Source organism: Clupea harengus, chromosome 25 (assembly GCF_900700415.2).
Source record: "Clupea harengus chromosome 25, Ch_v2.0.2, whole genome shotgun sequence".
In the NCBI taxonomy this organism is placed as follows: Eukaryota; Metazoa; Chordata; class Actinopteri; order Clupeiformes; family Clupeidae; genus Clupea; species Clupea harengus.
The window spans coordinates 10,000,314-10,014,713 of NC_045176.1; the positions used below are offsets into that span (position 1 = coordinate 10,000,314).

General features: G+C 41.1%; 1 protein-coding gene across 1 annotated transcript; it reads right to left on the bottom strand.

Annotated features, from left to right (window-relative positions):
• Positions 1–9,107: 9,107 nt before the first annotated feature.
• cbln2a (cerebellin 2a precursor) lies at positions 9,108–11,732 on the bottom strand. The gene is made up of 3 exons (XM_012827811.3): positions 11,355–11,732; positions 10,973–11,092; positions 9,108–10,845 (listed from the first exon to the last, which is right to left on the bottom strand). The coding sequence occupies exons 1-3, from the start codon at positions 11,643–11,645 to the stop codon at positions 10,648–10,650; spliced, it is 609 nt and encodes a 202-aa protein (XP_012683265.2). The 5' UTR covers positions 11,646–11,732; the 3' UTR covers positions 9,108–10,647.
• Positions 11,733–14,400: the final 2,668 nt, after the last annotated feature.

The following is a 14,400-nucleotide window of genomic DNA, read 5'->3' on the forward strand; positions in this document are numbered from 1 at the left end:
CTTAAAGACCCACATGTCTCGCACACAACCTTTTCCACAGCAATGCCCACTTCGCCTCTTAATTGTCAAATGAGCATGCGCTTTTTTTCTCCCACAAATCAGAATGGATGGGCCTATGGGAGGTTGGGGCTTGAGAGAGGCTTTTCTTTGCCTGATTACCCCCCCTTCCCCCCTTTCAAAACTTCGGTTGAACAGGACATCCTTGGCTTTAGCAGTTAATCATGATAGTTTGTGTGTGTGTGTGTGGGGGGGGGGTTACAGTAGTACACCATGTTGTGCTGCTGTGTCTAAAAACGTTATGATACAGTAGCTGCTTTATTTTTTGATGCAGATAAGGTAAAAATATAAAACATATTTAATGGTCAAGTAATATAATAGACAGATTAAAGTATGAAGAAAGATTACGCCTTGTTGTCACTAAAAGCATCTAGGGGATGGGAGAGGCGGGAATGTATAGAACCATATTTGCAGATATTATAAGGCACTGTGTGTGTGAGTTTTGGATGATTGTGCTGGAATATTTGATGGTTGAGAAGCAAAAGTCTTCACCATGTTTGATGATTTTACCCTTCATTTCTGATAGAAACAAAGCTTTGCCTTGAGTGTTGTCAATGTCCTTTCAAAGCAACTCCTGTATTTTTTTTCTGTCATGACCTGACATCGGCATCACAAAGAGATTTGATCATCAGCGGATGTGTTTAAAAGAGACATACAATATTTTTTTTTACAAGATTAATCACATATGAGGATGAAAGGGTGGGAAATACTACCCCAAACCCTCTAATCGGAGTACCAGTGTGAATTGCTTTCAATTGTCTATCTGAGTCTAAGGCACTACCATGATCCTTATGTTGTCTTCAAGCCTTTCACTGTCCCCCAAAAACGTCAGTGTCTCCACAAGTGAGCACTTTGATTTGCTGTTTATGTTCAAGACTGGGAATTTGCACTGCAGCAGCAGCAGCAGCAGCAGCGACAGCAGCAGCACCCATCCTGACGCTTCGGCGGAGCTCTTGTGCAGGGGCCTGTGGAGCCGCACCGCTTGTCACACTGATGCTGCCTTTATCTGAGAGCCACGCCATCTGCCAGCAGCCCCAGAAGACCTCTTTCTGAGCGCGCCATGTGTCTCCACATGAAAGGCAGGCTAGGCAGACAGCGCTGCGAAGCTACCGTGCCTCTCCCCGTCTCTGCTTCATTACAGGACGAGATTAGGCTCGCGAGGTTATGAAGAGGTCTTCAGAGGGGTGGCCCTCCAAAGCCTGAATTCAAAATGAATGTATCCCCATGAAAGAAGGTGAAGTGAGGGGAAAAAAAAGAAACGTTCAAAAAAAAAAATAGTACGTCAATGCCAAGGACTCAGTTTGCAGTGAAACGAATAAATGTCTCATCTCGCAATGCTACAGAGAGAGAGAGAAAAAAACATTCACGTATAGCAAACGGAGCAGTCAGACCATGTTTTAATAATGCTGTCTGTGACTGCTTTGTCGGCGCAGGGCTTTTTGCAGAGCTCCTCCTTTGGAGCGAGGAGCAGGGCTGTGGTAGAAAGACCGGAGGCGTGCCCTGGGAGGTTTGTGACTCCCAACAGAAAAGCGAAACCTGGGGTCACGGCCAAGAGATGAGTCTGTTCTCGTTTGACGCTCGCTTCTAATTAGCCTGACATTTCACACTTAGTATCAAGGGAAACAATACATTTTTCATATAATGTTTGTATAAAAAGATGAATAATTTTGCAGGTCTCTACATAATATCCAGCAAGCCGGAGCAGACATGTAATGATGTGATCTGTTAAAGCATTTTTACCTTCAACAAATGACGGCAGTGACTCGTATTCAGCACTCATATTGTAGCAACTCAAAAATTACTATCACAGAAAATGGGTGGAAAGGGATTTTAACATTTTAAGGTTTTTTATTATGTTGTATCAGGCCTCTAATATGGCAGTGGTAGATACTTAGCCTACAGTGTTAACGGCTGATAATGCCATGGGTGTAATGTTTTCTGATTGACACCAACCTGGGTGTGTGCTGTTGTGTGTGCAGTGCTAGTGTGTCACCAATATTCTACCTTCACTGTAATGCAACAGATGTTAAGCAAGATTTGTTGTGGCACATTTTCCCTCGAAAAATGTTTGAATAAAATCAATACAATCAGTATAATGTAGAGGATGTTCAGAGATCAAAGATGCTGCTGTGGCTCTAGTGCATTCATAAAACTGTATTGGTGTTCTGGTCTGGTATGGTAGAACACACTAACAACACCACGGTTATGGGTTTGGGTTATGGGTTTGGTTCAGTTGGGTTAGTCTCTTGAGAGCCACTCTTAGTCTGCCAGTTCTGGTGCAGCGTATCTGCCATTACCACCAGTTGATACCTATCAAAAAATACGGGTGCCAAATAGCTCTCTCTTATCCACGAAGAATGGAATTACTTATTGTACAAAACTGTGAAAAACACATATTATCCAGTGTAAAAAAAAACTCAATGTTTTCCACTGAAATGGAACGCTTTTTAGTAAATCTGGTGCTTTGCAGCTTGCTCTGTGATTTCCCAAACGCTTGCACATCAAGTAGCAGCCTGTCGCAACATATGAGCCCGAGAGTCTTCAGTTTAGCAATTCCTTGGTATGTTTTATACCAATTTAATAAATATATGGAAAAGATTGTAGAGTCTTCGTTCGGGTATTTATCAACTGTATTATGACTCTTATCAGAATATTAGATTTAGTCTCTCACTTCACATAATATCTCTTGTCTTGTTGAATACATCCAGATATATAATGGTAGTAGAAAATATGTATGGACGCCATTACAGTTGCTTAAGCAGTCAGCCCACTTTCAATCTTTCAGCACCTTCATCAGTATGCCATTGGCTGAGGCCTCGCCTTTGGGCTTCATGAAATTAAAATGTGAGCCCAACACTGCAGCGTAACGTGAAGAAGAGATCACGGTTGTTATGGCTGCAACAGCCCTCCAACTACGCTATCTGGGTTTATAAAGTCATAGCTTGTCCAGAGAAGTGTTTAAATGTACAGTATCATTTGGTTATCATTTCACCTTGGAGTCTGAATGCATAATCCATAACCAATAGTCAATACCAAGACAATTATGGACAAAGCCTAGGTTAACTATTATGTTCAAGATTTTCCACACATAAAGGTCTTTGGGATTCACTACCAAAGACACATATTTATCTATCTTCCCTGTCAATATAGACTAACTGTCTGCTTCATACAATAACTCCACCTTCTTAAACAGTCAGCAAAAAAAAGACAAAACCACATTAGAGAGGTCTGTTTGCGGTAGAGGAGATCAAGCAACACTTCATTTCTGTTATTTTCCAGCATGTGCTCCCCACACACTAACAACAATTTAAAAACTCACAATTATTTTGGCATAGGCACAATTTAATTCCACCAATTCCCCTCTGCTTCGTGCGCTTCATTTTGTTTAGATATCTCACCACTTCCCCTGGTCCTCTGGGTACACATCTCACAATAGGAGAGTAAACAGCTCAGAGGACTGAATTCACAGACTCAACGAGAGGAAGGTAAAGGCTAAATAATGGGATCCAGCAGATGCTCCTATTTATTATTTACAGGCAGCCACTGACATCTTTCAGAGAGAGAATCTCATAACTGTTGGCATCCACGTCGGAGGAGAACGAGGTGATTGCTCCCCCAGGAGATCACCTCCCTCTCCAGTTAAGAGGCTGGTGGATCATGGAGCGATTATACTGTGCACCGATTAATTATGAACACTCACTGGTCACCTATGAAGCAACTGCTTACTTTGCTAAAGTTGTGGACATTTTGTGCAATTGTGTAGTTATAAAGCAGCAATAGGTTATAAAGACCATAACGTGTTGTGACACGTGTTGTGAATGACATGATGAACACATGGCCAGAGGGATGGAGACATGAAACATTCATGTGTTTACGCGGGCAACGTGATGAGAGTCATGGTCCTAAATTTACTAGTTTACCTTGTCAAAAGCTTTCCCTTTATTGAAGAACTTTTTCCAGAAGTGCCAACAAGTAATTCTAGGGCCATTAAAAAGACAAACGACTTGTACTCCACCTATAAATTCGAAATTGTGTTTGCAATGAAATCGATTTCATCAGAGCTGTTTTGGCAAACAAGTGATTAAACAGATGGGGGCCAGAAAGTAGCATTTAATGCATTTGAAATAAGCTCCAAAGACAATACACTGGCCAACTTAATCAAAAGAATATTGTCTTGTCTGTGCCTATGTATGCAAATTGCAGAGCGCAATTTTAACAACCTCCAAAAGGTCCATAAAGAGCCATCAAAATATACTGCCATAGACAATGTGAGGCACCATCATTGCCCCTCACAAGCTGTTCATCAGCCAGGGGAAGGTGTTGTCCTGACCGTGAAGCAAATTAGGCATATGCTTCCCCGGTAAAAGCATAGCCTTGATAAGTGGGCTTCATTGGGTAATTGTAAGATATAATAAATGAGTGCAGTTTCTAGGGAATTTATATACATATATATATATATACACTTTATAATTGCCTTGAGGAAAAAAATTATAGTGCTTGTCAGCTTTTCAGCTTTTCAGTTTGTTGTTGTAAAGAGCCAACAGTAGATGACACATACAGGAAGCAGAACACTGTAAAGGAAGTCCACCGTTAAGTGACTTTAAAACCTGAAATATGAGATAAGGGATGATTACATTCTTGCTGTTAAAGTCATCTGAAAAAAAAGGATAATCAAACATCAATGTACCTACCTAATATCTGCTCAAATCATCCCAAAAATAAGTGCCTACACATATCACAGTCATGTTACCCTCTCATTTGTGTGTGTGGGGTCAAAAATCATTAAGTTTATCAACTTTCATGCAGTTAGGATGCTTGCATGTCCAAACGCAATATATAAATAAGGGGGTGAATTCATTATGTTTATGACGTTGCTGACCCAGCTGTTGGCATCAACACAGCCTCCTGCACAAAGTTGGGTGTGCAATGGAAGCTGGCATGGGCCTAAGGCGGATGAGACCCTCTCACCTCACAGACTCCACAGCTGATGACTGTGCTTACATTTTGTGAAGTGAAGTGTACTGCTAAATGTTTTGAAGAAAAAAAGAAAGATAAAAAAACCACATCTCAGAAAAAAAGCATAAAGCCCTCCAGTCAACCTAGATAAACGTGACCAGACGTGATAAAAAAGGTGACCAATCTCCTTCCGTAAATAGTCATCGGAATAAACAGGTCTTTAGCCGTCGGATTTCTGTTAGGATCACAAGAGGTATGAACTGAGAAAGGAAATTTAGATTAGAGTATTGTCTGACAAATTTGACATGACCTATATTGACTGTCTCATTCAAAGGTACCACATTCCACCACTGTGTTAAAACACTCTGAAGTTGCAACAAAAGCATTTATTGAATATTAGTCTGGATAGGTCTACAGACGGTGATATTAAAGAGGTGTAAATCACGGCTTGTGAATTTTACTCACAATGTTCCTATCAGTGTTTCAAAAGTGTTCAAGCAGTATACATATGTGAAATTCTTTCATTTTTTGGGTAGAAGTCTGATTGTATATATATACCAATAACAATAAGTGAGTAAGGGACTTTTAATGTCACGTGTTTGGTGCATGGCAAAGACTCTGGCTATGTAGTGCTGTGTTTCATTAGACATGTATCTATCTATAAGATACTGTTTGTTATCTTTCATCACAATGTCTAGTCTTACACCTGCTAATGCTGTACAGCATCATATTTGGTACAGACCCACCAACCCCCATTTCCACCAGCCATGACTGATTTTAATGTTATTGAAAACTGAATACTGTGGGCATAGTCAACTCCCCATTGGATGTGGGATTTACTAAACTGGCTAATGTGTCCCTTCTGTACCTTAAGCTAGGCCAATGGTGCAGTAGTTGGTGATTGTGCTAACCCTAGAGCAGCCATTACTCATCTGACAACTCTCTGACACTGCCGTTCATTTCAAAGAACCTCATGGTGATGTAGGTTAACAAAGCAACACTTTGCACTTGCTCTGAGCCTTCTCTGAGTCTTCATATTCCAGTACACCATGAATATTAATGGCTGTCAACCAACACCCCGCTAACCACAGCCTGCAGAGAGATGGTTGCTCTGGTGGGAGATCAGTCGAGGCTTCTGGGGAGGAAACTTCCCCTCGCGCCAGGGAAGGGACGGATCTACGCGAGTTTCCAGGCCCTGGGTTGATTACGGGCCAGTGAGTGCCAGGTGTCAGTTGGTCACAGATTGGGCTTGAGCTCAGTCACTGCCGATCTCCCGGCAGGCGTCCCGCCGAGAGGGCGGACATCAAAGGCCCTCAACTGAGTTCACAATGAAGAAATATGGTATCGCTTTCACCATCTGAGCACTGCAGCACACAGCGCATGCGATGTGTGTGTGTGTGTGTGTGTGTGTGTGTGTGTGTGTGTGTGTGTGTGTGTGTGTGTGTGTGTGTGTGTGTGTGTGTGTGTTTGTGTGTGTGTGTGTGTGTGTGTCTGTGTGTGTTTGTGTGTGTGTGTGTGTGTGTGTGTGTGTGTGTGTGTGTGTGTGTGTCTGTGTGTGTGTGTGTGGGTGTGGGTGTGAGTGTGAGTGGTGTGTGTTTGTTTGCGATCACTGAAGACACACACACCACCTACAAGCAAACCGTACTCAAAAATGCTTAGAAGAAGAGATGAAGAGATGAAGAGCAGATAATCTTTCTAAATTATTCACGTCACAAATAAGTCCAAGTTTATCCAGTGCAAAACACCAGACTGACATACTTTGAGATGAGAAAAAATGTAACCTATTCGTTGATGGTCTTAAAGTCTGTTGGTATTATATATCAATCCACATCCTGCCCAACTCTGTTGTTTTGAAGCTGCTATATTGATCACTGGAAATGAGAAAATCTTTACCTTTGTCATGAATAGTCCTGAGTTATTTTGGCAAAAGAGACTTATCCCTATGTTCATTCTATTTGACTGTGTTCCACCTGGCTAAAGAAATATATCTATCTGGCAGAGAGAGAGAGAGACAGTACTGATTTTTCCACAACAGCAGTTAAAGCCTTGTGGCTGACTTTGGTGTATCATCAACATCTTGTGCCAAGCAGATTTTTATATCATTGTTCAAGCAAATGTCATGATGTATTTTCAAAGATGCACTCAGCGTTTTCCTTATCTATGCTGACTGCACAACACTCACAAGTCCAGGAAGCCAGAGAAAGAAAAAAACTGGAATGCAGTAGGTCTATTTTGAGTGTCTTCTCTCACTTCTATTTCTCTTAATAAGCACTGCCTCTTCCTCACGGGATACAGCTCTGTGGGAGGCCATGCTGATTGGATCTGTGTTCCTGAATGCCATGCTGCAACGCACAGGTGGAGCACAACACAATGTGAGAATGCCAGTTCCCATAGGATGGATCCAGATAGAAAGGTAACATTGGTAGTCTGTGCTAAATTAATGCTATGGGTACATTTATGATTGTACTGAAATAATGCTACACTAAAGTGGCAGTCTGTAGAAACCATGAAATACTCTTCATGACCACAACCCCGTTTTACTTGCATAAACTGTGTGTGAGTATCCCACATTCCAGTGCAAATGGTTGATTATTAAAAAATGCACAGTATAATTTGGTATGATAATGTGTGTGAACCTAAAGCCACTCTGGCATGCCATAGAAACATGGGACAGCCAGCAGGCACATATATGCAAACAGGATGCACCACCATCCCATGCTGCAATGCCAGTTGTATGGGAAGTAATGATTGAGGGGGTAGATGTGTAAGTAGAATGATAATGGACGGCCTATTAATTGCTGTTGTTCACAAAAAAAAAATGAAATCATGAAGAGATACGAAGCCATGTCTAAATGTTTCTTCGACTGATGCCTCGTGTTCTGGTAATATGATGATATAGGATCACAGTGCTTGCGAAGGACTGAAGAAAAAAAAAAACAGAAAGCAGGCAAGGTTAGAGGGAGTTTTTGCACTCACTCAAGAGAAAGAAAAACTGAAGTTTGAGAACCAGAGAGATCTGCATTTTCTCCCCCCAATTCAAAGTCATGTTAAGTGACCTGGCAGCAACGTGTCTGCTTGACTCATGTTTTCAAATTGAATCATCCTCCTGAAAAAGAAAGGTCAGTAAAGAGATTCAGACAGCTTTTAGCCTTTGGGTCATCTTTACTTGAACCAGACCAGGAGACTGTCAGGGTACACTTATTATATACAGCATCAACGGAGCACACATGATAAGAGCTGATAGAAAAACAAGCGGGGAAACAATACTGATAAAACACACTAATGTAATGCGAAGATACTATTGGATCAAAGCCGATAACGGAGAAGTGGAAATAAGACATCAATGAGAGATAGTTTCACAGGTGTGATTGCGTTCACAGTCCACAATGTCATAACGGAGGGAATGTGTCTGTGTTTTCTCCAGAGCTCGGCACCTTGTGCAATTTAACACTGAACGCCTACGTCGTTACCAAGCCCCATCAAATTTGCATTTTTACCTCCAAGAGTGCTGTCTATACAGTTTTTAATTGTGCCCATGGTAATAACTCTCCTTGTTTTGTGTCTCATCCTCTTATGCCAGCAGAAAATAAATCTCGGTATCCTTGGTGTTCAGAGGTGCGTAGACTCGTTGATAGTCTTCCTGTCAGAGGATGCTCAGATGCTACTGTGTCACGGCACAACCCAAGGCTCATTCTGTGCATCTGCAAATCCCTGGAGGAAAATACCACGCTCACGTTGTTGTCCGCTTCTTTCCAGACTATGCACACGCTGCTCTTTGCAGGTGGTGAATTATTTCTGTTTTCCACTTGATATTGTAGTATTTTGTTGTGGTATGTGTGTGCATGTGAGTGAGGGATAGAGTGAGTATGAATGTTTTTACAGGTACAAAGATAGAGGAAGAGAGTATATGTGTGTCTCTGGGCCTGTGTATTAAAGTTTGCATGTTGGTTTGTGTGTGTGCGTGTGTGTGTGTGTGTGTGTGTGTGTGTGTGTGTGTGTGTGGTGTGTGTGTGTGTGTGTGTGTGTGTGTGTGTGTGTGTGTGTGTGTGGTGGTGTGTGTGTGTGTGTGTGTGTGTGTGTGTGTGTGTGTGTGTGTGTGTGTATGTGTGTGGTGTGTGTGTGTGTGTGTGTGTATGTGTGTGTGTGTCTGTGTTCTTAAACAACTGCTTGAGAGACAGAGCAGTTTTTGTCTGACCTGATTTTAGACTTCATCTAAGCTTTGCTCACAGTCACTCTTCATGATGCTGCCGTGGCTGCTGCACCAGTGTCAGAATGCCGATTGTTAAAGCATCTTTAAAGAATTAGTGACAGCTTCCTTCCATCCATTTTCCAAGACAAATATTGTTATGGGAAGTTCATCCATGCCTCTTTGAAGTTCCATTACATTGGAAAGGGATTCCAAAGTTTTTACAAACAATAAAATACAAACTATACAACTAGACTTATCTTCAAAGCACAGATTTTTGTTAAAGTATCCATTGTAATGGTGCAGTAATATTGGTTCCATAGAGGATCTGGCCATCACTCCTATGCCACCTCAAGGTACCCGAGAATCTCACAGTTTTGATTGCCTGACATCTATAGTATTTACCATATATAGTGTACACATTGATAATGGGCAGGATATGTGCTTGTCGGTGGTTGAGCTGTGCTGAGTTCTAAGAGTACAATAACCCATCTTATCCATTACACACATTGCTTGAGGTTCTAACCCAAAATGAAGAGGAGCCTTAATGATGCACATGCAAGGGCCAACCCTGCTTTTGGCACTCATCCAAATTACGGGTGTTTACAGTAAAGCTGTTAGAGACATTCATCCCCACATTGTGTTTATAATTACTAAAGAATATGGGGTTGTCTTATGAAACTCTTGAGCACTATTATCGAATAGGTAAGAGTAAAAGAAAAATCTGATTAACTCCACGCCAGAACATGCTAGGTATCTTTTCTGCATACAGAATGCACTGGTTTTAAAGTAAAGACTGTATAATTGTTCACTATGTATATTGAATATTTGAAGTTGTCTCTCAAGTGTGTAACGTTTTTTTCCAACACAGATTTTCTATACTAAAAAAACATTGCTGGTGTTTTCAGTACCATGGACAGGGCTTTGGAAGAAATTGTTTGTTTTCTTAACTACTTTACTTTGGCGATAGTGTTAATGTAAAATATGTATACATATTTATATCGATATAACAACTCATTACATTCCTAATGCTACTTTTTCATAAATACATTCAAGTATAAAATGCAGGTCTTTTGAATATTTCTGAAACAGAGTGAAACTAAAATTCAACCGAGATTTTGAAGATTACATCAAATGCGCCGTATTTACTTGAAAGTACAGCAAAATCCAGAAACAATCCAGAACAGAATACCAAACTAAACACGACTCGTGCATTTCTAAGAAAACTCCAAAAACTGTAAACAGCCTTGCAACTGCCTACCAACTCGTCTTGACTGCAAGATTCTCAGCATTGCATACGCTTTCACTAGATGGGTTTTGAAATGTTGGTGTCTCAGATGATGTCTTCATTGTGAAAGACCAAAGTCAGTAAATAATAAAAATCCTTGGACGTTATCCGAATTGAGACCGAGGGTTGCACAACAGAAATGTTCTGACCATGGGTCAAATTAGAGTGGAAATACAAGGAAGCCAGAGAATGTGGAGTACTTCCATCCACCCATCAGATTCCCGCGTTCCAGTTTCAGGTAGAGCTTGTCTTCGCGTTCCAATTGAAGGAGAACTGCGTTGCTTGCAGCTTCACGAGTCACGTCCTGATCACCAGCGAAAGCTGATATAATTGGGTACTCGTTGTGCATCAGATTTACCTGGGTATTTAGGGAGGGAAGTCAGTATGTTAACTTTATACTGTATCGTTCAGTTACATCAACTGGTTGATATATAAGTAATTGTATAAGATACAATCTTACGTAGCCTGTTCTGTACAGTACCCACCTGAATAGTTTGTCGATTGTAAACCTTCACAACATGGAAACTAAAACTGTATATCCCTCTTCTTGGTGCCTGGAATATGCTGGACCTGAGGTCGAAGTGATTTCCAATATTGACTAGTACCTGTAATGATGTGAGACAGAGCATTGCGGTTTTTGCAGTCACCATCGCCTGTTCAAGTCATTGTGATTTTGACAATCAGCATTATTCACTTATTCATTGGACTTCTTGACACAATCTTAGACAAATATCAAAAGTAATTGAAGATGAAGACACAATGACACATTCAATACACTACCGGAGGCAATACATTCTGAAGTTGAGAATACATCTATGCCTAACTTGTAGACTATAAACAAAATAAAGGCTCCTGTAGGATACTAACCTGATCGAAGTAGATGGTCATAGATTGATTGCTCATATCAGAGGGCTCATGGTTGGTTCCTCTAACTGCAGAAAACGCCACTTTAGCTCCGGCTGCCCGAACAGATATTCCGAACGATGATGTTACCCCTCCTTCTGCGGATGGGTTCGAGTCACATACCACCAAACATTTCCCCTCCAAAACCACTGGTTCTGTTTCATTCTGTCCAAAGGAAAGACCAACACCACACCCCAGAAGAAGGCAGGACGCCAACCACAAAGGAAACAGTCTAGTATCGTGGCCTTTCATCATAGTGAGGGAACAGCTTTCTGCACAAAATGTGTAACGACCACTCTTCAGAGACAAGTCACAGCACAAGCACCTGCTGCAACTAACTACTCTCTCTCCCTCTCCCTCTCTCTCTCCCTCCCTCTCTCTCCCCCTCTCTCTTTTTCTCTCTCACCACGTCCATGTTGTTCCACCTCTGGCAGCCCTTTATTGTTCACAATCCCCTACACAGTGGAAATTAAGTTAGCTGCCGGTAATAATAATCTTTTAAAGAGTAGGTCAATTAAAGATGCACCACAGTCCATTTGTTTAAATTGGCATAAACCTGACGTACCCCCACGGATTAGTCTATTGGGCTCAAGTTGTCTCTCGCCAGGTGATCAAATCCTAAAGCAGCTGTCAGCAATATCGTCTGTAATAGACCGACATCTGTTTCAGTGGTCTTTCATTATGCCCTTGCAGCTGAATATGTCGTTGTACACCTTCTGCACGGGAAAAAATGGATGTAGAGTGAAAATGAAAGCAATCCGGAGAAACTTGTTAGATTCCTGATTAAATGCAATTATTTTGAATTAAGGATGAATAAGAGCCCGCACTGATTTGAATAATTGCGACAAAAAATATCAGAATAAACGACGTTTGCCCCATCTAGTGGTTTTCAGTAAAGTCTACATGGGGTATTTGGGAATAGGACAGTTGAGTTTCTTTTCAACAATGTACTAAAAACACTGAAAGGGCTTGTCTCTGATGAGCAGAAAACATGTAGTGTGCTATATAATTGCACATAATATAAAACAGAATACACTTTAATGCTGTTTAAATCAAATGCAGAACAAAATATTTGTGTTACTAGTCGCCCAATCCTTATCTTATCACTGTTACTTTTTCTGTGCATAAACTCATTCTCAATGTGGCATTCGGTCTGAACAGCCAATCCAGCATGTCAAATTTGGAATAGGACTGACTACATTCAAGTACATAGACCTCCCTTGTTTGCCAATCATTTCCATGTTCCAAGTTTCCTGAAAATATTTAAAAAACCCATCCCATTCTACAGCTGATTGGCCATATTTAAAACAGTGTGGCCTGATTATTATCTTTAAAAACATGAAGACCAAATTCTTCAACACTTTTAATATCAGCGCACTATTATCCATAATGTTTTACTGCAGATCATTATGTTGTAATAACACCCTTATTATTTTATCTATTTTTGTGCATCTTTCGCTTATGGCATGTCATGTCATATTTAAGTAGTTTCAGACAGAATGCCAGTTCTGTACTGTACCAACCAAATGTCCACTATGTAGTAGTGAAACTATGTAACCATAGTGATTACTCTATACCCTGGCTGCCATCCATGCCTTAGTGCCAAGACAGCATTTAGACTTCATGTGGATATAAACCGTTTTAGACACCGGAATCAGTTATTCACTATAACTTACCATCAGATACACTATTGTATTCACATTCAAATGCTTTCAGTAAAGACTGGTTATTTCAAGTTACTTCGGGCAGAAGTTGATTTAGTTTTATTTTCACTGATATCAGTGACATGCATGTGAAATAAATGCAATGTTTGGAAATGGCCTGATATCCAATGGCAGTCACTATTTGAAGTTTATCAGTAGAAATGATAAAACAGCAGTGCATATGCATGAATTCATGTAAGGAAACATCCACATGGGTCTCCTTTCAGATCTGCCATATGATATAGCAAAGGTTGGTCGTCTAATCTCAGTCTCACAAATTACAGAAAAGCAGAGGACATCTGGGACCAGATTAGCTATCTCTCCCCCCCTTTCCCTCTCTCCATCTCTCTCTCTTTCTCTCTCTCTCTTTCTCTCTCTCTCTCTCTCTCTCTCTATCTCCCTCCCTCTCTCCATTTCTCTCTCTCTCATCTGTTCCTGCATGACCTAATTGTTTGCCCATCTCTAATCTGAAAAATTCCAATAGGAGGAAGACACTAGACAGTCAAAGGTGTGGCTTCACCACACACAAACACCGCACCACACACAAATACAGCACCACACACAAACACAGCACCACACACAAACACCGCACCACACACAAACACCGCACCACACACAAACACAGCACCACACACAAACACCGCACCACACACAAACACAGCACCACACACAAACACAGCACCACACACAAACACCGCACCACACACAAACACAGCACCACACACAAACACAGCACCACACACAAATACAGCACCACACACAAACACCGCACCACACACAAACACAGCACCACACACAAACACAGCACCACACACAAATACAGCACCACACACAAATACAGCACCACAAACAAATACAGCACCACACACAAACACCGCACCACACACAAACACAGCACCACACACTTTATTCTGTCTTTAGTGAGGTCAGAATAAGTGAGTAGATGCTTGACCCATGATACATCAAATGTCTGCTCATCTTTTGAGTTCCTTGCACACAAAGGACCTACAACTGGAAATAATTTAAAGCATCACTCTGTTAGGTACATTTTGCTGACCATGCAGATTATACAATGCAGATGAATATAACAATTAACAAAGGGTACACAGGAAAGATACAGTGTGATTTCTAAGCCATTGGTTCAACAATTAGCTATTAACCTCATGCAGGGAAAGGAGAATTGTTAATTCATGCTACCAACATTAGACTTCAGCACCAATATTCATGATCTCAATCTGAGTTCCGGGAGGAGTGGAAAGGGTGGTTGCTTAGGGCCATTACATGGTCTGCTCCTAAAAAAACGAGGA

What these genes read in the sequence shown, in the direction of transcription:
- cbln2a (XM_012827811.3), bottom strand. Translation starts at nt 11,645, where the DNA reads ATGATGAAAGGCCACGATACTAGACTGTTTCCTTTGTGGTTGGCGTCC. An exon ending in TGACCATCTACTTCGATCAG is followed by an intron (nt 11,093 to 11,354) that starts GTTAGTATCCTA and finishes ACATCATTACAG; the next exon opens with GTACTAGTCAATATTGGAAA. An exon ending in ACAATCGACAAACTATTCAG is followed by an intron (nt 10,846 to 10,972) that starts GTGGGTACTGTA and finishes CTAAATACCCAG; the next exon opens with GTAAATCTGATGCACAACGA.